The 26,058-nt window shown below is 46.1% G+C and overlaps 1 protein-coding gene across 1 annotated transcript; it reads right to left on the bottom strand.

The window, feature by feature from the left end:
• Positions 1-91: 91 nt before the first annotated feature.
• On the bottom strand, positions 92-25,395 carry best4 (bestrophin 4). Its single transcript, XM_041842947.2, has 10 exons — positions 24,985-25,395; positions 24,673-24,850; positions 19,821-19,915; positions 13,952-14,185; positions 13,205-13,359; positions 12,839-12,916; positions 1,597-1,749; positions 1,256-1,336; positions 839-987; positions 92-750 (listed from the first exon to the last, which is right to left on the bottom strand). Exons 1-10 carry the CDS (start codon positions 25,064-25,066, stop codon positions 549-551), a joined length of 1,407 nt encoding a protein of 468 aa, XP_041698881.1. The 5' UTR covers positions 25,067-25,395; the 3' UTR covers positions 92-548.
• Between the last annotated feature and the right edge of the window lie 663 nt (positions 25,396-26,058).

Raw genomic sequence — 26,058 nt, forward strand, 5'->3', positions numbered from 1 at the left:
AACATTCCACGAGGAAGCTAGCCATGTGTTTACATTCCATAGCTATCGAAACATTTTAACCTTTTATTTGACCTTTATTTTAACAGGGAGTCCAATTGAGACCAAGGAAGCCCTGCATCTTACAATTACACAACAAATTGCATAGGAAATACACCAGCAAATAAAGACTATATAAAAAAACATGAAAAACAATCACACCCTTTTCCTTACTTACATATGTCAGTCTTGGCAGATTGGTTCACTACCAACAGTATGTTCATTTATGTAGATACACACATTTTGTTCGTGAAATCAATCTGCAATGTATATCGATGGTATCAGGCTTCAAAGTTAAAAGTCATGTTTTTTATAGACATAGGCTGTACACAAAATTATTATTAAAAAGTATCAGGCATGTTTTACAAAATCATTTTTTAATAACCAGGATTACAAACAATCTAAACATGATTGTAGAATACATTTCACACAATCATTGACACACAGGTGCATGGAAAATGCATGAATTATCCCAAAATAAACAAAAGCCATAGACAAGTTGCCCAGATCTTTCAACAAGAGCTCTGCTCATTGTCATTGGCTGGGATGAGTTCCACAGCCACCTTGAACTGCCCCTCCCCTCGTTCTGTCTGCAGATGAGACACCTTCAGCTGTCTGTCTCTCACTAAAGACACATCCTCCACCTTCCTGTCCATTTCACCACACTCATCCTTATAGATGAAGGGTATGGAGACGTCCTGACCAGAGTCGAACCTGCCCAATGAATCAATGAATGAACAAACAAATCAATTGATGAATTAACAAACAAACAAATGAATGAATCACAGTCATTGTAGGCTACCTTATGTCATATGTTGAGCCCATGAAGGTAGGTCTGAGGGTCTCAGCAGCGGTAGAATAAGGGACAGAGAAGTATCTCTCCACCCAGAACTTGTCCTTCTCCGTCGGGGGCAGGTTCTGGTGCATGTCATCCACAGCCAGCATGGATACCTGGGAAGAAACGTGAGGGGAGAAAGATAGCAAAACAAACAATGAATGACAGCAGATCTATCACTGATCTGTCACTGGATGAAACACCACCAGTCCATAAGGTCAGACAATACTTTATAGGCGATGGTAAATGATTGGTTCAGGAAAGTGAACTGAGATAAAAAATGGGAAATACAGCAAAAGGTACAAAATCTCAGATAATTACTTTATCACTCAGCAGTCGATGGTAATTGATGGCCTATATTCAAGTGAAGTGAGCTAAACACACCTGAATATTTCGGTCAATTAGTTGGTTGGTTTCAAAGTCGTCATCGTCCTCTCCGAAGGGATTGATGATCAGCTCCCCCACCTAGAGAACAGAGAGAAGGGAGGACAGTCAAGGACTTTAGCATAAGCAAGAACGAAAACCAATAAATCAATTAACCAACCAATCAATATCCAATCAATCAATTAACCAACCAAACAATATACAATCAACCAAATAACCAACCAATCAATATCCAATCAATCAATTAACCAACCAAACAATATACAATCAACCAAATAACCAACCAATCAATATCCAATCAGCCAACTCATCAATGTTCAATCAATCAATAAGGAACTCACCTTGAGCCAGCCTGCATAGAAGAAGAACTGAAGCAGGGTGAAAACGGGGACATACATGTCCAGCTGGTGGCCTTTATATCCCTTCTCAGGGTTCAGGAACTGTCGACCAATCAGACAGAAGCCGAAGAACGAGTACACAGCCAGGGTCACTACCTTGTGTGGAGGGACGTAATGACATCATCATATTATGACATCATCATATTATGCAGGAAGCAGTTTGGTATTATACATTTACATTTTAGTAATTTAGCAGACGCTCTTATCCAGAGCGACTTACAGTTAGTAAGTGCATACATTATTTTTTTTATTTTTTCATACTGGCCCCCCGTGGGAATCGAACCCACAACACTGGCGTTGCAAACGCCATGCTCTACCAACTGAGCTACATCCCTGCCGGCCATTCCCTCCCCTACCCTGGACGACGCTGGGCCAATTATGCGCCGCCCCATGGGTCTCCCGGTCGCGGCCAGCTTATACAGGCAGCAGTTTGATATTATACAGGCAGCAGTTTGGTATTTTACGGCAGTAATTTGGGCCTCAGCAGTTTATAGTAATATCTTTTGTTTTTACAGCTGAAGATACTTTCACCACATGTAACAGAGGTAGTTAAGTGAACCAAGCTTGCCTGATAAATAAACTTGCCTGAGACCTGAAGACTTGTGTTAGCTCCCTAAGCTAATGCCTAGACTTTAGCTCAGTGGGCTAACAGTCTTGGGGTTCGAACACAGTCTGTCACATTTACCTGAGTGTAGACTAGAGGTTTAGGGGTTAGGGTTAGAGGTTAGGGGTTAGAGGTTAGGGTTACCGGAGTGTAGACTAGAGGTTTAGGGGTTAGAGGTTAGGGGTTAGAGGTTAAGGTTACCTGAGTGTAGACTAGAGGTTTAGGGGTTAGGGTTAGAGGTTAGGGTTACCTGAGTGTAGACTAGAGGTTAGGGGTTAGAGGTTAGGGTTACCTGAGTGTAGACTAGAGGTTTAGGGGTTAGGGTTAGAGGTTAGGGGTTAGAGGTTAGGGTTACCTGAGTGTAGACTAGAGGTTAGGGGTTAGAGGTTAGGGTTACCTGAGTGTAGACTAGAGGTTTAGGGGTTAGGGTTAGAGGTTAGAGGTTAGGGTTACCTGAGTGTAGACTAGAGGTTAGGGGTTAGGGAGGTTAGGTTACCTGGAGTGTAGACTAGAGGTAGGGGTTGAGTTAGGGTACCGGAGGGCAGACTAGAGGTTAGGGGTTAGAGGTTAGGTTACCTGAGTGTAGACTAGAGGTTTAGGGGTTAGGGGTTAGAGGTTAGGGTTAGAGGTTAGGGTTACCTGAGTGTAGACTAGAGGTTTAGGGGTTAGGGTTAGAGGTTAGGGTTACCTGAGTGTAGACTAGAGGTTTAGGGGTTAGGGTTAGAGGTTAGGGTTACCTGAGTTTAGACTAGAGGTTTAGGGGTTAGAGGTTAGAGGTTAGGGGTTAGAGGTTAGGGTTACCTGAGTGTAGACTAGAGGTTTAGGGGTTAGGGTTAGAGGTTAGGGTTACCTGAGTGTAGACTAGAGGTTTAGGGGTTAGGGGTTAGAGGTTAGGGGTTAGAGGTTAGGGTTACCTGAGTGTAGACTAGAGGTTTAGGGGTTAGGGTTAGAGGTTAGGGGTCGAGGTTAGGGTTACCTGAGTGTAGACTAGAGGTTTAGGGGTTAGGGTTAGAGGTTAGGGTTACCTGAGTATAGACTAGAGGTTTAGGGGTTAGGGTTAGAGGTTAGGGGTTAGAGGTTAGGGGTTAGAGGTTAGGGGTTAGAGGTTAGGGTTACCTGAGTGTAGACTAGAGGTTTAGGGGTTAGGGTTAGAGGTTAGGGTTACCTGAGTGTAGACTAGAGGTTTAGGGGTTAGGGTTAGAGGTTAGGGTTAGAGGTTAGGGTTACCTGAGTGTAGACTAGAGGTTTAGGGGTTAGGGGTTAGAGGTTAGGGTTACCTGAGTGTAGACTAGAGGTTTAGGGGTTAGGGTTAGAGGTTAGGGGTTAGAGGTTAGGGTTACCTGAGTGTAGACTAGAGGTTTAGGGGTTAGAGGTTAGGGTTAGAGGTTAGAGGTTAGGGTTACCTGAGTGTAGACTAGAGGTTAGGGTTAGAGGTTAGAGGTTAGGGTTACCTGAGTGTAGACTAGAGGTTTAGGGGTTAGGGTTAGAGGTTAGGGTTACCTGAGTGTAGACTAGAGGTTTAGGGGTTAGGGTTAGAGGTTAGGGGTTAGAGGTTAGGGTTACCTGAGTGTAGACTAGAGGTTAGGGTTAGAGGTTAGAGGTTAGGGTTACGAGTGTAGACTAGAGGTTTAGGGGTTAGAGGTTAGGGGTTAGAGGTTAGGGTTACCTGAGTGTAGACTAGAGGTTTAGGGGTTAGGGGTTAGAGGTTAGGGTTAGAGGTTAGGGTTACCTGAGTGTAGACTAGAGGTTTAGGGGTTAGGGGTTAGAGGTTAGGGTTACCTGAGTGTAGACTAGAGGTTTAGGGGTTAGGGTTAGAGGTTAGGGGTTAGAGGTTAGGGTTACCTGAGTGTAGACTAGAGGTTTAGGGGTTAGGGTTAGAGGTTAGGGGTTAGAGGTTAGGGTTACCTGAGTGTAGACTAGAGGTTTAGGGGTTAGGTTTTGAATTAGGGTAGGGTTAAAAAGAGACTGGTTTGTCTTGTGGTGCGCAGGCCTATTGTTGTGTGCCCCTCCAATATAATGCTATAAACCATTCAACTGTTAAAATTATCTAGATTACCCCCTCCAAACTTACCAAAAGTAAGTAGGTTATTATTGTTTCTAAATGATAGTCTGAGTGGTTATCTAGGACCATGAAGGGACTGAGATATTAAAATATACAAGGGATCAGGGGATAGATGCTTTAATAATACATATACAAACACAATTATATCCACATATATAAGCGCTAGAAGACAAAGTGCTAAGAGATAAAGTGCTAAAAGGTTTAGGGGTTAGGGTTAGAGGTTAGGGGTTAGAGGTTAGGGTTACCTGAGTGTAGACTAGAGGTTTAGGGGTTAGAGGTTAGAGTTACCTGAGTGTAGACTAGAGGTTTAGGGGTTAGGGTTAGAGGTTAGGGGTTAGAGGTTAGGGTTACCTGAGTGTAGACTAGAGGTTTAGGGGTTAGGGTTAGAGGTTAGGGGTTAGAGGTTAGGGTTACCGGAGTGTAGACTAGAGGTTTAGGGGTTAGGGTTAGAGGTTAGGGTTACCTGAGTGTAGACTAGAGGTTTAGGGGTTAGGGTTAGAGGTTAGGGGTTAGAGGTTAGGGTTACCTGAGTGTAGACTAGAGGTTTAGGGGTTAGGGTTAGAGGTTAGGGTTACCTGAGTGTAGACTAGAGGTTTAGGGGTTAGGGTTAGAGGTTAGGGGTTAGAGGTTAGGGTTACCTGAGTGTAGACTAGAGGTTTAGGGGTTAGGGTTAGAGGTTAGGGGTTAGAGGTTAGGGTTACCTGAGTGTAGACTAGAGGTTTAGGGGTTAGGGTTAGAGGTTAGGGGTTAGAGGTTAGGGTTACCTGAGTGTAGACTAGAGGTTTAGGGGTTAGGGTTAGAGGTTAGGGTTACCTGAGTGTAGACTAGAGGTTTAGGGGTTAGGGTTAGAGGTTAGGGGGTAGGAGGTTAGGTTACCTGAGTGTAGACTAGAGGTTTGGGGGTTAGGGTTAGAGGTTAGGGTTAACTGAGTGTAGACTAGAGGTTTAGGGGTTAGGGTTAGAGGTTAGGGGTTAGAGGTTAGGGTTACCTGAGTGTAGACTAGAGGTTTAGGGGTTAGGGGTTAGAGGTTAGGGTTACCTGAGTGTAGACTAGAGGTTTAGGGGTTAGGGTTAGAGGTTAGGGGTCAGAGGTTAGGGTTACCTGAGTGTAGACTAGAGGTTTAGGGGTTAGGGTTAGGGGTTAGGGTTAGAGGTTAGGGGTTACCTGAGTGTAGACTAGAGGTTTAGGGGTTAGGGTTAGAGGTTAGGTTACCTGAGTGTAGACTAGAGGTTTAGGGGTTAGGGTTAGGGGTTAGGGGTTAGAGGTTAGGGTTACCTGAGTGTAGACTAGAGGTTTAGGGTTAGGGTTAGAGGTTAGGGGTTAGAGGTTAGGTTACCTGAGTGTAGACTAGAGGTTTAGGGGTTAGGTTAGAGGTTAGGGTTACCTGGAGTGTAGACTAGAGGTTTAGGGGTTAGGGTTAGAGGTTAGGGGGTAGAGGTTAGGTTACCTGGAGTGTAGACTAGAGGTTTAGGGGTTAGGGTTAGAGGTTAGGGTTACCTGAGTGTAGACTAGAGGTTTAGGGGTTAGAGGTTAGGGTTAGAGGTTAGAGGTTAGGGTTACCTGAGTGTAGACTAGAGGTTAGGGTTAGAGGTTAGAGGTTAGGGTTACCTGAGTGTAGACTAGAGGTTTAGGGGTTAGGGTTAGAGGTTAGGGTTACCTGAGTGTAGACTAGAGGTTTAGGGGTTAGGGTTAGAGGTTAGTGGGTTAGAGGTTAGGGTTACCTGAGTGTAGACTAGAGGTTTAGGGGTTAGGGTTAGAGGTTAGGGGTTAGAGGTTAGGGTTACCTGAGTGTAGACTAGAGGTTTAGGGGTTAGGGTTAGAGGTTAGGGGTTAGAGGTTAGGGTTACCTGAGGTAGACAGATGTTTAGGGGTTAGGTTTTGAATAAGGTAGGGTTAAAAAGAGACTGGTTTGTCTTGTGGTGCTGCAGGCCTATTGTTGTGTGCCCCTCCAATATAATGCTATAAACCATTCAACTGTTAAAATTATCTAGATTACCCCCTCCAAACTTACCAAAAGTAAGTAGGTTATTATTGTTTCTAAATGATAGTCTGAGTGGTTATCTAGGACCATGAAGGGACTGAGATATTAAAATATACAAGGGATCAGGGGATAGATGCTTTAATAATACATATACAAACACAATTATATCCACATATATAAGCGCTAGAAGACAAAGTGCTAAGAGATAAAGTGCTAAAAGGTTTAGGGGTTAGGGTTAGAGGTTAGGGGTTAGAGGTTAGGGTTACCTGAGTGTAGACTAGAGGTTTAGGGGTTAGGGTTAGAGGTTAGGGTTACCTGAGTGTAGACTAGAGGTTTAGGGGTTAGGGTTAGAGGTTAGGGTCAGAGGTTGGGTTACCTGAGTGTAGACTAGAGGTTTAGGGGTTAGGGTTAGGGTTAGGGTTAGAGGTTAGGGTTACCTGAGTGTAGACTAGAGGTTTAGGAGGTTAGAGGTTAGGGTTAACGGAGGATAGAGGTTTAGGGGTTAGGGTTAGAGGTTAGGGTTACCTGAGTGTAGACTAGAGGTTTAGGGGTTAGAGGTTAGGGGTTAGAGGTTAGGGTTACCTGAGTGTAGACTAGAGGTTTAGGGGTTAGGGTTAGAGGTTAGGGGTTACCTGAGTGTAGACTAGAGGTTTAGGGGTTAGGGGTTAGAGGTTAGGGTTAGAGGTTAGGGTTACCTGAGTGTAGACTAGAGGTTTAGGGGTTAGGGTTAGAGGTTAGGGTTAGAGGTTAGGTTACCTGAGTGTAGACTAGAGGTTTAGGGGTTAGGGTTAGAGGTTAGGGTTACCTGAGTGTAGACTAGAGGTTTAGGGTTAGGGTTAGGAGGTTAGGGTTGACCCGGAGTGTAGACTAGGAGGTTTAGGGGTTAGGGGTTAGAGGTTAGGTTACCTGAGGTAGAGGTTTAGGGAGAGTTAGAGGTTAGGGGGTTAGAGGTTAGGGTTACCTGAGTGTAGACTAAGGTTTGGGGTTAGGGTTAGAGGTTAGGGGTTAGAGGTTAGGTTACCTGAGTGTAGACTAGAGGGTTAGGGTTAGAGGTTAGGGTTAGAGGTTAGGGTTACCTGAGTGTAGACTAGAGGTTTAGGGGTTAGGGTTAGAGGTTAGGGGTCAGAGGTTAGGGTTACCTGAGTGTAGACTAGAGGTTTAGGGGTTAGGGGTTAGAGGTTAGGGTTACCTGAGTGTAGACTAGAGGTTTAGGGGTTAGGGTTAGAGGTTAGGGGTTAGAGGTTAGGGTTACCTGAGTGTAGACTAGAGGTTTAGGGGTTAGGGTTAGAGGTTAGGGGTTAGAGGTTAGGGTTACCTGAGTGTAGACTAGAGGTTTAGGGGTTAGGGTTAGAGGTTAGGGTTACCTGAGTGTAGACTAGAGGTTTAGGGGTTAGGGGTTAGAGGTTAGGGTTACCTGAGTGTAGACTAGAGGTTTAGGGGTTAGGGGTTAGAGGTTAGGGTTAGAGGTTAGGGTTACCTGAGTGTAGACTAGAGGTTTAGGGGTTAGGGTTAGAGGTTAGGGTTACCTGAGTGTAGACTAGAGGTTTAGGGGTTAGGGTTAGAGGTTAGGGTTACCTGAGTGTAGACTAGAGGTTTAGGGGTTAGGGTTAGAGGTTAGGGGTTAGAGGTTAGGGTTACCTGAGTGTAGACTAGAGGTTTAGGGGTTAGGGTTAGAGGTTAGGGGTTAGAGGTTAGGGTTACCTGGAGTGTAGACTAGAGGTTTAGGGGTTAGGGTTAGAGGTTAGGGTTACCTGAGTGTAGACTAGAGGTTTAGGGGTTAGGGTTAGAGGTTAGGGGTTAGAGGTTAGGGTTACCTGAGTGTAGACTAGAGGTTTAGGGGTTAGGGGTTAGAGGTTAGGGTTAGAGGTTAGGGTTACCTGAGTGTAGACTAGAGGTTGTTAGGGGTTAGAGGTTAGGGGTTAGAGGTTAGGGTTACCTGAGTGTAGACTGAGGTTTAGGGGTTAGGGTTAGAGGTTAGGTTAGAGGTTAGGGTTACCTGAGTGTAGACTAGAGGTTTAGGGGTTAGGGTTAGAGGTTGGGGTTAGAGGTTAGGGTTACCTGAGTGTAGACTAGAGGTTTAGGGGGTTAGGGTTAGAGGTTAGGGTTACCTGAGTGTAGACTAGAGGTTTAGGGGTTAGGGTTAGAGGTTAAGGGTTAGAGGTTAGGGTTACCTGAGTGTAGACTAGAGGTTTAGGGGTTAGGGTTAGAGGTTAGGGGTTAGAGGTTAGGGTTACCTGAGTGTAGACTAGAGGTTTAGGGTTAGGGTTAGAGGTTAGGGTTACCTGAGTGTAGACTAGAGGTTTAGGGGTTAGGGTTAGAGGTTAGGGGTCAGAGGTTAGGGTTACCTGAGTGTAGACTAGAGGTTTAGGGGTTAGAGGTTAGAGGTTAGGGGTTAGAGGTTAGGGTTACCTGAGTGTAGACTAGAGGTTTAGGGGTTAGGGTTAGAGGTTAGGGTTAGAGGTTAGGGTTACCTGAGTGTAGACTAGAGGTTTAGGGGTTAGGGGTCAGAGGTTAGGGTTACCTGAGTGTAGACTAGAGGTTTAGGGGTTAGGGGTCAGAGGTTAGGGTTACCTGAGTGTAGACTAGAGGTTTAGGGGTTAGGGTTAGAGGTTAGGGGTTAGAGGTTAGGGTTACCTGAGTGTAGACTAGAGGTTTAGGGGTTAGGGGTTAGAGGTTAGGGTTACCTGAGTGTAGACTAGAGGTTTAGGGGTTAGGGGTTAGAGGTTAGGGGTTAGAGGTTAGGGTTACCTGAGTGTAGACTAGAGGTTTAGGGGTTAGGGTTAGAGGTTAGGGTTAGAGGTTAGGGGTTACCTGAGTGTAGACTAGAGGTTTAGGTTAGGTTAGAGGTTAGGGGTTAGAGGTTAGGGTTACCTGAGTGTAGACTAGAGGTTTAGGGGTTAGGGTTAGAGGTTAGGTTAGAGGTTAGGGTTACCTGAGTGTAGACTAGAGGTTTAGGGGTTAGGGTTGAGGTTAGAGGTCAGGGTTAGGTTACCTGAGTGTAGACTAGAGGTTTAGGGGTTAGGGTTAGAGGTTAGGGTTAGAGGTTAGGGGTTAGAGGTTAGGGTTACCTGAGTGTAGACTAGAGGTTTAGGGGTTAGGGTTAGAGGTTAGGGTTAGAGGTTAGGGTTACCTGAGTGTAGACTAGAGGTTTAGGGGTTAGGGGTTAGAGGTTAGGGTTACCTGAGTGTAGACTAGAGGTTTAGGGTTTAGGGTTAGAGGTTAGGGGTTAGGGTTACCTGAGTGTAGACTAGAGGTTTAGGGGTTAGGGTTAGAGGTTAGGGGTTAGAGGTTAGGGTTACCTGAGTGTAGACTAGAGGTTTAGGGGTTAGGGTTAGAGGTTAGGGGTTAGAGGTTAGGGTTACCTGAGTGTAGACTAGAGGTTTAGGGGTTAGGGTTAGGGGTTAGGGGTTAGAGGTTAGGTTACCTGAGTGTAGACTAGAGGTTTAGGGGTTAGGGTTAGAGGTTAGGGGTTAGAGGTAGGGTTACCTGAGTGTAGACTAGAGGTTTAGGGTTAGGGTTAGAGGTTAGTACCGTGTAGACTAGAGGTTTAGGGGTTAGGGTTAGAGGTTAGGGTTACCTGAGTGTAGACTAGAGGTTTAGGGGGTTAGGGTTAGAGGTTAGGGGTTGAGGTTAGGGTTACCTGAGTGTAGACTAGAGGTTTAGGGGTTAGGGTTAGAGGTTAGAGGTTAGGGTTACCTGAGTGTAGACTAGAGGTTTAGGGGTTAGAGGTTAGGGTTAGAGGTTAGGTTACCTGAGTGTAGACTAGAGGTTTAAGGGGGTTAGGGTTAGAGGTTAGGGTTACCTGAGTGTAGACTAGAGGTTTAGGGGTTAGGGTTAGAGGTTGGGGGTTAGGGGTTGGGTTACCTGAGTGTAGACTAGAGGTTTAGGGGTTAGGGTTTTTGTAGAGGTTAGGGTTACCTGAGTGTAGACTAGAGGTTTAGGGGTTAGGTTAGAGGTTAGGGTTAGAGGTTAGGTTACCTGAGTGTAGACTAGAGGTTTAGGGGTTAGGGGTTGAGGGGAGAGGTTAGGTTACCTGGAGTGTAGACTAGAGGTTTAGGGTTAGGGGTTAGAGGTTAGGGTTACCTGAGTGTAGACTAGAGGTTTAGGGGTTAGGGTTAGAGGTTAGGGTTACCTGAGTGTAGACTAGAGGTTTAGGGGGTTAGGGTTAGAGGTTAGGGGTTAGAGGTTAGGTTACCTGAGTGTAGACTAGAGGTTTAGGGGTTAGGGTTAGAGGTTAGGTTACGGTGTAGACTAGAGGTTGGGGTTAGGGGTTAGAGGTTAGGGTTACCTGAGTGTAGACTAGAGGTTTAGGGGTTAGGGTTAGAGGTTAGGGGTTAGAGGTTAGGGTTACCTGAGTGTAGACTAGAGGTTTAGGGGTTAGGGTTAGAGGTTAGGGGGTTAGAGGTTAGGGTTACCTGAGTGTAGACTAGAGGTTTAGGGTTAGGGTTAGAGGTTAGGGGTTGAGGTTAGGGTTACCTGAGTGTAGACTTAGAGGTTTAGGGTTAGGGTTAGAGGTTAGGGTTACCTGAGTGTAGACTAGAGGTTTAGGGGTTAGGGTTAGAGGTTAGGGTAGGTTGAGTTAGGTTACCTGAGTGTAGACTAGAGGTTTAGGGGTTAGGGTAGATAGGGTTAGAGGTTAGGGTTACCTGAGTGTAGACTAGAGGTTTAGGGGTTAGGGTTAGAGGTTAGGGGAGGTTAGGGTTACCTGAGTGTAGACTAGAGGTTTAGGGGTTAGGTTAGAGGTTAGGGTTAGAGGTTAGGGTTACCTGAGTGTAGACTAGAGGTTTAGGGGTTAGGGTTAGAGGTTAGGGTTACCTGAGTGTAGACTAGAGGTTTAGGGGTTAGGGGTTAGAGGTTAGGGGTTAGAGGTTAGGGTTACCTGAGTGTAGACTAGAGGTTTAGGGTTAGGTTAGAGGTTAGGGTTACCTGAGTGTAGACTAGAGGTTTAGGGTTAGGGTTAGAGGTTAGGGGTTACCTGAGTGTAGACTAGAGGTTTGGGGTTAGGGTTAGAGGTTGGGGTAGAGGTTAGGGTTACCTGAGTGTAGACTAGAGGTTTAGGGGTTAGGGTTAGAGGTTAGGGTTAGAGGTTAGGTTACCTGAGTGTAGACTAGAGGTTTAGGGGTTAGGGTTAGAGGTTAGGGGTTAGAGGTTAGGGTTACCTGAGTGTAGACTAGAGGTTTAGGGGTTAGGGTTAGAGGTTAGGGTTACCTGAGTGTAGACTAGAGGTTTAGGGGTTAGGGTTAGAGGTTAGGGTTACCTGAGTGTAGACTAGAGGTTTAGGGGTTAGGAGTTAGAGGTTAGGGTTTGAGGTTGGGTTACCTGAGTGTAGACTAGAGGTTTAGGGGTTAGGGTTAGAGGTTAGGGTTACCTGAGTGTAGACTAGAGGTTTAGGGGTTAGGGTTAGAGGTTAGGGTTACCTGAGTGTAGACTAGAGGTTTAGGGGTTAGGGGTTAGAGGTTAGGGTTACCTGAGTGTAGACTAGAGGTTTAGGGGTTAGGGTTAGAGGTTAGGGGTTAGAGGTTAGGGTTACCTGAGTGTAGACTAGAGGTTTAGGGGTTAGAGGTTAGGGGTCAGAGGTTAGGGTTACCTGAGTGTAGACTAGAGGTTTAGGGGTTAGGGTTAGAGGTTAGGGTTACCTGAGTGTAGACTAGAGGTTTAGGGGTTAGGGGTTAGAGGTTAGGGGTTAGAGGTTAGGGTTACCTGAGTGTAGACTAGAGGTTTAGGGGTTAGGGGTTAGAGGTTAGGGGTCAGAGGTTAGGGTTACCTGAGTGTAGACTAGAGGTTTAGGGTTGGGGTTAGAGGTTAGGGTTACCTGAGTGTAGACTAGAGGTTAGGGTTAGGGTTAGAGGTTAGGGGTTAGAGGTTAGGGTTACCTGAGTGTAGACTAGAGGTTTAGGGGTTAGGGTTAGAGGTTAGGGTTACCTGAGTGTAGACTAGAGGTTTAGGGGTTAGGGTTAGAGGTTAGGGGTTAGAGGTTAGGGTTACCTGAGTGTAGACTAGAGGTTTAGGGGTTAGGGGTTAGAGGTTAGGGGTTAGAGGTTAGGGTTACCTGAGTGTAGACTAGAGGTTTAGGGGTTAGGGTTAGAGGTTAGGGTTACCTGAGTGTAGACTAGAGGTTTAGGGGTTAGGGTTAGAGGTTAGGGTTACCTGAGTGTAGACTAGAGGTTTAGGGGTTAGGGTTAGAGGTTAGGGGTCAGAGGTTAGGGTTACCTGAGTGTAGACTAGAGGTTTAGGGGTTAGGGTTAGAGGTTAGGGTTACCTGAGTGTAGACTAGAGGTTTAGGGGTTAGGGTTAGAGGTTAGGGGTCAGAGGTTAGGGTTACCTGAGTGTAGACTAGAGGTTTAGGGGTTAGGGTTAGAGGTTAGGGGTTAGAGGTTAGGGTTACCTGAGTGTAGACTAGAGGTTTAGGGGTTAGGGTTAGAGGTTAGGGGTTAGAGGTTAGGGTTACCTGAGTGTAGACTAGAGGTTTAGGGGTTAGGGTTAGAGGTTAGGGGTTAGGGTTAGGGGTTAGAGGTTAGGGGTCAGAGGTTAGGGTTACCTGAGTGTAGACTAGAGGGATGCTGATCCAGTCATAGTGAAACAGCAGGCTGCACTTGCCTCTGTAGTTATTCAGCTCCTAGGGACAGGAGGACAAATAGAGCTTCATAGTTAGTGCCAGGAGTTTTACCTGACCATGTGAACTGTCCAGAAAGAACTCCTAGCCGTTATGTCATGATGTATACTATTGTCTTTAAGTAAAGTCAGTCAAATGGAATCCTGGGGATGGAGAAGGGCTCATGTGAGCTATGGGGGTCTCTGGGGCTATGGGGGTCTCTGGGGCTATGGGGGTCTCTGGGGCTATGTATCCCCCATCTGCGTATTTGCGGTCAATTCACAGGTTCAGTATTCAGAGAAAAGCACTCACATCCATGAGCAGTCGTAGAGCGATGTCGTCTCTGACCCGGCCCTCCTGTCTGGCCTGTGATGCCAGGTTAGTGAACCACGTCAGAGGCATCCAGTACTTGTTGAAGTCAGAGTACAGACCATCCAGCTGTTTATGCTCCAGTGGTGTCATAAACCCTGCACCAGGAGATAAGAGGTGGTGTCATAAACCCTGCACCAGGAGATAAGAGGTGGTGTCATAAACCCTGCACCAGGAGATAAGAGGTGGTGTCATAAACCCTGCACCAGGAGATAAGAGGTGGTGTCATAAACCCTGCACCAGGAGATAAGAGGTGGTGTCATAAACCCTGCACCAGGAGATAAGAGGTGGTGTCACAAACCCTGCACCAGGAGATAAGAGGTGGTGTCATAAACCCTGCACCAGGAGATAAGAGGTGGTGTCTAACCTGCACGCAACCGCACCAGGAGATAAGAGGTGGTGTCATAAACCCTGCACCAGGAGATAAGAGGTGGTGTCATAAACCCTGCACCAGGAGATAAGAGGTGGTGTCATAAACCCTGCAGAGGAATGTAACTCAGGCAGCACAAATCTGATCTCTTTTGACCAATCAGATCTTTCGACAATAATTGGGCAAAAAATCAGAATTGGGCTGCCTGTGTAAATGCAGCCATAGAGGTGTATAGCCTATGCATTAACCCTGGGACATGAAAGGACATTAAAGGACATGAAAGGACATGCACGGACGCATGCACACACACACATCCTCACCTGCATCCACCACGTGCTCCAGGGTTGGGAACCGTCTGCGTACTCTAATGCTGATGGATCGCAGGATGAGGACAGAGGAGAGGTTAACATATCTCATGAGTGTGCGTCGGAGCAGCCGGCCCCTCTCGTCGACCCCGTGGACGTTCCCTGACACCACCATCATCAGGTTATCAGGCAGGGGGAAGCTGGTGTATTGACCCCACCAACGGTTGAACGCCAGGGTTACATAGAAACCTTACAGGAAAATATGACGTGCACATCAAATCAAAAGTTTCTTCGCCACGTACACAGTTTATCAGGTGTTACTACAGGTGCAGAGAAATGCTTGTATTGCCAGCTCCTTCAACAGTAAAAAATAAAAATGTGAACATGTCCAAGTAACATCTTTCACTGAGGCAGATGGCTTGTTCATAACAAAACCCTTTGATATTTGCCAACCACTTGAATAACGTTTTTTGTTGACAAGATTAGCAAACTTAGGCATGATATGCGAACAACAAATGCTGAGCCTTCATATTCATGCTTAATGGACCAAATAATGAAAGACTAGCACTGTAGTTTTGAGTTCCACAAAGTGGGTGTGGAAGAGGTGAAAAAATTGTTGCTATCTATAAATAAGGACAAGCCACCTGGTACCGACAACCTGGATGGTAAATTGCTGAGGTTGGTAGCGGAATTGTGACTCCTGTTTGACACATCTTCAAGTTAAGCCTAGAAGACGGTGTGTGCCCTCAGACATGGAGGGAGGTAAAGGTCATTCCACTACCCAAGAATAGTAGAGCACCCTTTAATGGTTCAAACAGCCAACCAATCGGCCTGTTACAAGTGCTTAGCAAACTTTTTTTTTTAAATGCTAAGTTATTTTACAGAAAACAAATTAACAACAGACTTTCAGCATGCTTATAGGGAAGGGCACTCAACATGCTCGGCACTGACAAGAATGACTGATGATTGGCTGAAATAAATTGATAGTAAGAAGATTGTGGGAGCTGTTTTGTTAGACTTCAGTGCAGCTTTTGATGTCATTGATCATAACCTATTGCTGAAAAAACGTAGGTGTTATGGATTTGAATCCTCTGCCTTATCATGGATTGAGAGTTACATATCTAATAGAACACAGAGGGTTTTCGGTAATGGAAGCCTCTCTCATGCAAATTCAGTTGAGTGTGGTGTACTGCAGGGCAGCCAGCTAGGGACATTATTGTTTTCTGTTTTTACTAATAACCTTCCACTGACCTTGAATAAAGCCTGTGTGTCTATGTACGCTGATGACTCAACAGGATACACGTCGACTGCAACAGTAAAATAAATAACTGACACCCTTAACATAGAGCTCCAGTCAGTTTCAGGATGGGTAACTTGCAATAGGCTGGTGCTAAATATCTCAAAAACTAAAAGCATAATCTTTGGGACAAATCACTCGCTCAACTCTAAACCTCGTTTAGATCTATTATTGAATAATGTGGCTATTGAGCAAGTTGAAGAGACTATACTGCTGGGTGTAACCCTAGATAGCAAGTTTTCATGGTCAAAACACATAGACTCAATGTTTGCTAAAATGGGAAGAGGTTAGGGTTAGGGTCCATGATAGGGCGTTGCTCTGCCTTCTTGACATCTCAGTCGACCAGACAGGTCCTACAGGCCCTAGTTTTGTTGCACCTGGACTACTGCCCAGATGTATGGTCATGTGTGGTAAAGAAGGACACAGGTAAATTGCACTTGGTCCAGAACAAAGCAGCATGTATCGCACTTAGATGTACACGGAGGGAAAGTGTCAGTAACATGCATGTCAGTCTCTCCTGGCTCAAAGGAGAGATTGACTGCATCACTATTGGTCTTTGTGCGAGGTGTTGAAGGTACCAAACTGTCTGTTCAAGCGGTTGGCACACAGTTCAGACACTCATTGGTACAACACAAGACATGCAACCAGAGGTCTCTTCCCAGTCCCCAGGTCCAGAACAGAGGCTGGGAAACGCACAGTATTAAATAGAGCCATGACTACATGGACCTCTCTGCCACCCCAGGTAACCCAAACTAGCAATAAAACCAGTTAAAAAAAACAGATAAAAGAACACTTTACTGCACAAAGGGATCTGTGAAGAGACACAGCCATTTTATATATATTGTATTGTAATTTGCACTGTATTATGTATTAGACCTAGATAGTGTGTGTATGTACTGATATGTAGGCTATGTGTGACGTTTTAAATGTATGTATTTCAGTCCTTGACTAATAATGTTCTGTACTATGAATTATGTCATGCTTCATGTGGACCCCAGGAAGTGTAGCTGATGCATTTGCAGCATCTAATGGGGATCCTAATAAATACCAAATAATCAGGAAGGACATTAGGGTTAGCAGGGTTAGGGTTAGCAGGGTTAGGGTTAGCAGGGTTAGGGTTAGGGTTAGCAGGGTTAGGGTTAGCAGGGTTAGGGTTAGGGTTATCAGGGTTAGGGTTAGGGTTAGCAGGGTTAGGGTTAGGGTTAGCAGGGTTAGGGTTAGCAGGGATACGGTTAGCAGGGTTAGGGTTAGGGTTAGGGTTAGGGTTAGCAGGTTAGGGCTAGCAGGTTAGGGTTAGCAGGGTAGGGTAGGGTCAGGCCAGAGGTTAGGGTTAGGTTAGGGTAGCAGGTTAGGGTTAGGGTTAGGGTTAGCGAGGTTAGGGTAGCAGGACACGGTTAGCAGGCTAGGGTTAGCAGGGTTAGGGTAGGGTTAGGTTAGGTTAGGGTCAGGCGTAGGTAGGTTAGCAGGACACGGTTAGCAGGGCTAGGGTTAGCAGGTTAGGGTTAGGCCGGCAGGAGGTTGCGGAGGGTTAGGTAGGCCAGCAGGTAGGCTAGCAGGCTAGGGTTAGCAGGGCTAGGCTAGCAGGGCCAGGCCAGGCTAGGTAGGCAGAGGTTAGGGTTAGGAGGCTAGCAGGTCAGGGCTAGCAGGTTAGGGTTAGGGTTAGGGTTAGGGTTAGGGTTAGGGTTAGCAGGGTTAGGGTTAGGGTTAGGGTTAGCAGGGTTAGGGTTAGCAGGGTTAGGGTTAGGTTAGGGTTAGGGTTAGCAGGGTTAGGGTTAGCAGGGTTAGGGTTAGCAGGGTTAGGGTTAGCAGGGTTAGGGTTAGCAGGCGCTGAAGATCAAATAATATGTTCAGCAAAAGGTTAAAAAGTGTCTGCTCCCTCCACTCTGTGAGTGAGTCTTTAAGTCTCTGATCCCTCAAGTCTTTTAAACATAGAATCCAAGTTTTCTTACATAGAATCCTGTGACTTTGTTTACTTGTGAAAATACATATGTGACTTCTACAATCAGAGGGTACTGTGATACTCAGCATCCTGAGGGCTGATGAATCAGAGGGTACTGTGATACACAGCATCCCGAGGGCTGATGAATCAGAGGGTACTGTGATACTCAGCATCCTGAGGGCTGATGAATCAGAGGGTACTGTGATACACAGCATCCTGAGGGCTGATGAATCAGAGGGTACTGTGATACACAGCATCCTGAGGGCTGATGAATCAGAGGGTGCTGTGATACTCAGCATCCTGAGGGCTGATGAATCAGAGGGTACTGTGATACTCAGCATCCCGAGGGCTGATGAATCAGAGGGTACTGTGATACTCAGCATCCTCAGGGCTGATGAATCAGAGGGTGCTGTGATACTCAGCATCCTGAGGGCTGATGAATCAGAGGGTACTGTGATACACAGCATCCCGAGGGCTGATGAATCAGAGGGTACTGTGATACTCAGCATCCTGAGGGCTGATGAATCAGAGGGTACTGTGATACTCAGCATCCCGAGGGCTGATGAATCAGAGGGTACTGTGATACTCAGCATCCTGAGGGCTGATGAATCAGAGGGTACTGTGATACTCAGCATCCTGAGGGCTGATGAATCAGAGGGTACTGTGATACTCAGCATCCTGAGGGCTGATGAATCAGAGGGTACTGTGATACTCAGCATCCCGAGGGCTGATGAATCAGAGGGTGCTGTGATACTCAGCATCCTGAGGGCTGATGAATCAGAGGGTACTGTGATACTCAGCATCCTGAGGGCTGATGAATCAGAGGGGTACTGTGATACTCAGCATCCCGAGGGCTGATGAATCAGAGGGTACTGTGATACTCAGCATCCCGAGGCTGATGAATCAGAGGGTGCGTGATACTCAGCATCCTGAGGGCTGATGAATCAGAGGGTACTGTGATACTCAGCATCCTGAGGGCTGATGAATCAGAGGGTACTGTGATACTCAGCATCCCGAGGGCTGATGAATCAGAGGGTACTGTGATACTCAGTATCCTCAGGGCTGATGAATCAGAGGGTACTGTGATACTCAGCATCCTGAGGGCTGATGAATCAGAGGGTACTGTGATACTCAGCATCCCGAGGGCTGATGAATCAGAGGGTACTGTGATACTCAGCATCCTGAGGGCTGATGAATCGGAGGGTACTGTGATACTCAGCATCCTGAGGGCTGATGAATCAGAGGGTACTGTGATACTCAGCATCCCGAGGGCTGGTGAATCAGAGGGTGCTGTGATACTCAGCATCCTGAGGGCTGATGAATCAGAGGGTACTGTGATAATCAGCATCCTGAGGGCTGATGAATCAGAGGGTACTGTGATACTCAGCATCCTGAGGGCTGATGAATCAGAGGGTACTGTGATACTCAGCATCCTGAGGGCTGATGAATCAGAGGGTACTGTGATACTCAGCATCCTGAGGGCTGATGAATCAGAGGGTACTGTGATACTCAGCATCCCGAGGGCTGATGAATCAGAGGGTGCTGTGATACTCAGCATCCTGAGGGCTGATGAATCAGAGGGTACTGTGATACTCAGCATCCTGAGGGCTGATGAATCAGAGGGTACTGTGATACTCAGCATCCCGAGGGCTGATGAATCAGAGGGTACTGTGATACTCAGCATCCTCAGGGCTGATGAATCAGAGGGTACTGTGATACTCAGCATCCTGAGGGCTGATGAATCAGAGGGTACTGTGATACACAGCATCCTCAGGGCTGATGAATCAGAGGGTGCTGTGATACACAGCATCCCGAGGGCTGATGAATCAGAGGGTACTGTGATACTCAGCATCCCGAGGGCTGATGAATCAGAGGGGGCCAATGTAACCACCTGCTAGACTTCAGTATGCATCGGCTGCATGTCCTTCCGTCTTGCGCACGTGCCTTAGGTCAGAAGCAAACACATCTTGATTTCACACGTTTTGAAATCGGTTTAATAATACTTTTCTGTGGATATTTTGTCTCAAATTTCGACCCACCGAAGGACCAACCCCACGGACAATCGGCAGAGTAAATTCAAATTCAAATTTAATTTAACGCTCGTGACAGACAAGGGATTTGTAGTTTTTTGTCTTTGTAAATGTGCCTACATGAGGGCAGAAAGGGTTACATCAGGTGACTTTGACTGGTCTGTAGTCTACCTGCTCAGGTGCTCATCAGTAACTATAACACACAGTACTATAGCATTTTCATAGTATTCTCATAGAGATAATTAGGATTTTAATTTGAGCCAGTTTGCTACAGCAGGAAAATAATCCTGCAGCAACAGGAAATGTGAATTATTATGTGGATTATAATTAATGAACATTTTTGTAGGGGTTGATAAATTTTTCGTAAGGGAAAATCAAGTCTGAAATGTCAAAGTGGAAATTACAAACGTCAGAAGCCTTTTTAAACCTCAAATAGACTACACGTTTGAAACGTTTGAAAGTTATCCTGCAACAGGGTGATCAAATTAAGATCCTACATCTGTATCAACAAAAGCATGACAAATCCCACCTAAGAGGTTTTGATTTACCCAGCACAAAGGACATTGTGATAAAGTTGATTTACCCAGCACAAAGGACATTGAGATAAAGTTGACTTACCCAGCACAAAGGACATTGGAATAAAGTTGGCATACTGGTCACAGTAAAGGGCTACATTTTCAAACAACAACTGTTGTTTCTCAGTGAGGAAGAACCTGCAAAGAAATGATATTGAAAACATAATATATCCAATCCAAGATAACTCATTATTGATACCAAACATACATATTTTTCTGGTAGTAACTCCCTCCATTAAAGGTCCTGAACAGTTTTTCATGAAATTGGATAATATTTGGATGAAACCAGATCAAAGTAGGACTACCAAATAATGAAAAATGACTGTTGCTTCTACATTGATCAAGTTCGATCATAAAGTTGCTGGTCCCCTTCCCAATGTCAAACACTTGGATTCAGGAGGCGGGATGGAGGCGGGATTATTAACGGTAATGTCTTATTCTCTTACTTAATTTAATGAAGTACCGCCTTATAACCAACATGGCAGAAGGCGTGTCTTCGCAGAGCGGCGTGGTTTACATAGGTAGGTAGCTAGTCTACAGGTTCCAGAATTTGACTGCTGCATCTCAGCAAAGAGGTTTCCCCTATTCATCTAAGGCAAATATACAGTGCATTCGGAAAGTATTCAGACCCATTGACTTTTTCCACATTTTGTTACGTTACAGCCTTATTCTAAAATTGATTAAATAAATGTTTTTCTTCATCAATCTACACACAATACCACATAATGACAAAGCAAAAACAGGTTTTTAGACATTTTTGCACATGTATAAAACCCTGAGATGTTTCTACAACTTGATTGGAGTCCACCTGTGGTAAATTCTATTGATTGGACATGATTTGGAAAGGCACACACCTGTCTATATAAGGTCCCACAGTTGACAGTGCATGTGAGAGCAAAAACCAAGCCATGAGGTTGAAGGAATTGTCCGTAGAGCTCCGTGACAGGATTGTGTCGAGGCACAGATCTGGGGAAGGGTACCAAAACATTTCTGCAGCATTGAAGGTCTCCAAGAACACAGTGGCCTCCATCATTCTTAAATGGAAGAAGTTTGGAACCACCAAGACTCTTCCTAGAGCTGGATGCCCGGCCAAACTGATCAATCGGGGGAGAAGGGCCTTGGTCAGGGAGGTGACCAAGAACCCGATGCTCACTCTGACAGAGCTCCAGAGTTCCTCTGTGGAGATGGGAGAACCTTCCAGAAGGACAACCATCTCTGCAGCACTCCACCAATCAGGCTTTTATGACGGAAGCCACTCCTCAGTAAAAGGCACATGACAGCCCGCTTGGAGTTTGCCAAAAGGCAACCAAAGGACTCTCAGACCATGAGAAACAAGATTCTCTGGTCTGATGAATTCAAGATTGAACTCTTTGGCCTGAATGCCAAGCGTCACATCTGGAGGAAACCTGGCACCATCCCTACGGTGAAGCATGGTGGTGGCAGCATCATGCTGTGGGGATGTTTTTCAGCGGCAGGGACTGGGAGTCTAGTCAGGATCGAGGCAAAGATGAACGGAGCAAAGTACAGAGAGATCCTTGATGAATACCTGCTCCAGAGCGCTCAGGACCTCAGACTGGGGCGAAGGTTCACCTTCCAACAGAACAATGACCCTAAGTACACAGCCAAGACAACGCAGCAGTGGCTTTGGGACAAGCCTCTGAATGCCCTTGAGTGGCCCAGCCCGGACTTGAACCCAATCAAACATCTCTAGAGAGATCTACAGAGAAGAATGGGAGAAACTCCCCAAATACAGGTGTGCCAAGCTTGTAGCGTCATACCCAAGAAGACTCAAGACTGTAATCGCTGCCAAAGGTGCTTCAACAAAGTACTGAGTAAAGGGTCTGAATACTTATGTAAATAAGCTATTTCAGTTTTTTCAATTTTTATAAATTTGCAAACATTTCTAAAAACCTGTTGTTGCTTTGTCATTGTGGGGTATTGTGTGTAGATTGATAAGGCAAAAAAACTATTTAATCTAAGGCAAATATACTTATAGGTTTCCCCTATTCATCTAAGGCAAATATACTTATAGGTTTCCACTTTTATCTGTGTCCGGTGTTAGCTAATTACTATCTAGCTAGGTCTTCAGCCAGCAGGGAACATAATTACTATCTAGCTAGGTCTTCAGCCAGCATGGAACATAATTACTATACATTTACATTTTAGTCATTTAGCAGACGCTCTTATCCAGAGCGACTTACAGTTAGTGAGTGCAAAATTTTTTTTATTTTTCATACTGGCCCCCCGTGGGAATCGAACCCACAACCCTGGCGTTGCAAACGCCATGCTCTACCAACTGAGCTACATCCCTGCTGGCATTCCCCCCTACCCGGACGACGCGGGCCAATTGTGCGCCGCCCCATGGGTCTCCCGGTCACGGCCGGCTACGACAGAGCCTGGATTCGAACCAGGATCTCTAGTGGCACAGCTAGCACTGCAATGCAGCGCCTTAGACCACTGCGCCACTCAGGAGTACTATCTAGCTAGGTCTTCAGCCAGCAGGGAACCAAAGCGGGGGAAGGGTTGCCCAAAGCTCTGACAAGTTGTCATGTCATTACATCAAGAGACATGCCAAACGGGAGATTCATACAAACTTCTTGACATCATTGATAGTCATGATACAGTATATGAACATTGTATACACACTGATTGTACAAAACATGAAGAACACCTTCCCTTTCCATGACATAGACTGATCAGGTGACTGACCAGGTGAATCCAGGTGACTGACCAGGTGAATCCAGGTGACTGACCAGGTGACTGACCAGGTGACTGACCAGGTGAATCCAGGTGACTGACCAGGTGACTGACCAGGTGAATCCAGGTGACTGACCAGGTGACTGACCAGGTGACTGACCAGGTGACTGACCAGGTGACTCCAGGTGACTGACCAGGTGACTGACCAGGTGACTGACCAGGTGACTGACCAGGTGACTGACCAGGTGACTCCAGGTGACTGACCAGGTGACTGACCAGGTGAATCCAGGTGACTGACCAGGTGAATCCAGGTGACTGACCAGGTGACTGACCAGGTGAATCCAGGTGACTGACCAGGTGAATCCAGGTGACTGACCAGGTGAATCCAGGTGACTGACCAGGTGACTGACCAGGTGAATCCAGGTGACTGACCAGGTGACTGACCAGGTGAATCCAGGTGACTGACCAGGTGAATCCAGGTGACTGACCAGGTGACTGACCAGGTGAATCCAGGTGACTGACCAGGTGACTGACCAGGTGACTGACCAGGTGACTGACCAGGTGAATCCAGGTGACTGACCAGGTGAATCCAGGTAAAAGCTATGATCCCTTATTGACGCCACTTGTTAAATCCACTTCAACTCAATATTAGGAAGGTGTTCCTAATGGTTGGTCTACTCAGTGTATGTAATGTACTCAGACCTCACCCTGTAAAACTACAACTAAAATGGTCCAAGATGAACTAGCTAGCTTGATTAACAGCGCTGACAATTCCATTTGGGCTAGCTAGCTAAATTATATAGCCAACATGTTGACATATATTCATGCTGTTACAGTAACCAAACAGTTGGATAAACAAATAATTTGTGAAACCATGATGTGATGTATGACACAGGATTGGATGTTGCAATTTGAATGTTGTTTGAGTTGCTTTGTGTATCAGCAATGTTGCTTGAGATAATCTGACTGCAACACTGCTCACTGCGTCCATGTTGCTTGAGATAATCTGACTGCAACACTGCTCACTGCGTCCATGTTGCTTGACATAGGCGTTTTCAAAGAACTGTCAGTCAAGGTAAGATCTCCGCCCACTCAGTCTACTAGCTCCCCGCCCACTCAGTCTACTAGATCCCCGCCCACTCAGTCTACTAGCTCCCCGCCCACTCAGTCTACTAGCTCCCCGCCCACTCAGTCTACTAGCTCCCCGCCCACTCAGTCTACTAGCTCCCCGCCCACTCAGTCTACTAGCTCCCCGCCCACTCAGTCTACTAGCTCCCCGCCCACTCAGTCTACTAGCTCCCCGCCCACTCAGTCTACTAGCTCCCCGCCCACTCAGTCTACTAGCTCCCCGCCCACTCAGTCTACTAGCTCCCCGCCCACTCAGTCTACTGGCTCCCGCCCACTCAGTCTACTAGCTCCCCGCCCACTCAGTCTACTAGCTCCCCCGCCCACTCAGTCTACTAGCTCCCCGCCCACTCAGTCTACTAGCTCCCCGCCCACTCAGTCTACTAGCTCCCCGCCCACTCAGTCTACTAGCTCCCCGCCCACTCAGTCTACTAGCTCCCCGCCCACTCAGTCTACTAGCTCCCCAGTCTACTAGCTCCCCCACTCAGTCTACTAGCTCCCCGCCACTCAGTCTACTAGCTCCCGCCCACTCAGTCTACTAGCTCCCGCCCACTCAGTCTACTAGCTCCCCGCCCACTCAGTCTACTAGCTCCCCGCCCACTCAGTCTACTAGCTCCCCGCCCACTCAGTCTACTAGCTCCCCGCCCACTCAGTCTGTCTTTTCAGACTTCCTGATAGTTTGACATGAAAGAAAAAGTAATTAATAAAGTAATTTCTCTCAGATTCTTTACATTTTAATGTTGAAAACTTTTGTGCGTGATGTTTTAGTCACTCAAAAGTTTATACATGTATGAAAAAATGTATGCACTCACTAACTGTAAGTCACTCTGGATAAGAGCGTCTGCTAAATGACTAAAATGTAAATGTAAATACATGGGAATCAGAATGACTGTTCGGGACCTTTAATACAGCGATGCTAAAGTCAATCCGACTTGCCTAACTGAAGTTCCCTCTGGGAAAATTAAAGAGATTCTGTTCTCTATTCTATTTTCTCTAGTCTATTCTAGAAAAAACACCAAAAACACGATTCTACTCCCAATAAAAGACACTGAGGGCAGCTGCTCATCATTTACCTGTAGAAAACACTGAAGAAGCTGTACAGAAGACAGAACACCAGGAACTCTTTATACAGCAGCTTGTAGATGCTTCCCCTCCACCTGAAGAGCAGCTTGGAAAACCCTCCAAACTTAGCAGTGGCCACTTCTAGGGTGTAGGAGATCGTCATTGTTGTGTTGTTGTGGAGTAAAGCACCTGTAAAATAGACAGGGAAATTGCAGTTGTACATTACATAGCTGCCAAAATGTCCAAGTCTTGAAATATTGAACTTGATTTCAAACGTTAGATGATTTTTCTCATAGCATTTTAAAGGCACGGGACCCTCTTACCTGTAATGGCTGCTGAAGCACCTGTACTCGTGTATCCAGTCCCTCTGTCCTGAGAAAGAGACTGACTTCCCTCTCCTCTCATCTGAACCCTCTACCTTATGTCATCCTGTCAGAATCCATCATCATCATTACTATGTGAGATAGTGGATCCTGATCATCCTGAGATTTATAGCCTGGGAACCCTGTGTTAAAGAAGTTTCCTGGATCCTGATCATCCTGAGATTTATAGGCTGGGAACCATGTGTTAAAGAAGTTTCCTGCCGACAAACATGTCAAGTCCAGTTCACCTTTGGGCCCACATGTGAGGAAGTACAAACAAGTATTAAAGAACGACTGCCCCTAAAAAATACAACTAATCCCTTTGAAAACGGCCTGTGGCATCCACATGAGTCAGAAACATGTATTATAGTGTCAGAATTGACTACAAAGTGTCCATAATAAATAGGGTAGGGGAGGGAATGGCCGGCAGGGATGTAGCTCAGTTGGTAGAGCATGGCGTTTGCAACGCCAGGGTTGTGGGTTCGATTCCCACGGGGGGCCTGTATGTAAAAAATAATGTATGCACTCACTAACTGTAAGTCGCTCTGGATAAGAGCGTCTGCTAAATGACTTAAATGTAAATGTAGTAGTTGAAGTGAAATAGAAAGGTGAACACAACGATCAGGTTGGTTCGACCAGGCTAATCACAACCACCATTGATAATGTAATCAGTGCTCTGTTTGAGTGTGACCGACCAGTATCTTTGATGAGGGGCCAGGAGCTGATCTACGCTGCTATGCCCATCAACGGGGCTCTGGCAAAGACCTCGCCTCCAGCCTCCACCTCTTGCCTGATAACCAACGGTCGTCGATGGGGAGAACAGAATTAGGTAGGTTTAGTCTGACCTGTTGAAACTTCAGCATAGTATCTGTTTGTGTGTCAGATAGCACCTATCCTAACTGCCATTTGGTCATATAGAACAGTGACTGTGTGTGTATGTGTCCACGTCAAACCACACCCCCAAGACAACTCTCGTTTTCTTTCTGTCTGCGCCGTTAGCATTTCTTTAATGAGCATTGATGAAAAACGAGGCCA

This window comes from Coregonus clupeaformis, unplaced genomic scaffold (genome assembly GCF_020615455.1).
Source record: "Coregonus clupeaformis isolate EN_2021a unplaced genomic scaffold, ASM2061545v1 scaf0237, whole genome shotgun sequence".
Taxonomy (NCBI): Eukaryota; Metazoa; Chordata; class Actinopteri; order Salmoniformes; family Salmonidae; genus Coregonus; species Coregonus clupeaformis.

Coding starts and splice junctions, on each gene's coding strand:
- best4 (XM_041842947.2), bottom strand. CDS start 25,066: ATGAGAGGAGAGGGAAGTCAGTCTCTTTCTCAGGACAGAGGGACTGGA. Junction 13,360..13,951: donor GGAGCACGTGGTGGATGCAG/GTGAGGATGTGT, acceptor CTCCTGGTGCAG/GGTTTATGACACCACTGGAG. Junction 1,337..1,596: donor TCTATGCAGGCTGGCTCAAG/GTGAGTTCCTTA, acceptor TCTGTTCTCTAG/GTGGGGGAGCTGATCATCAA.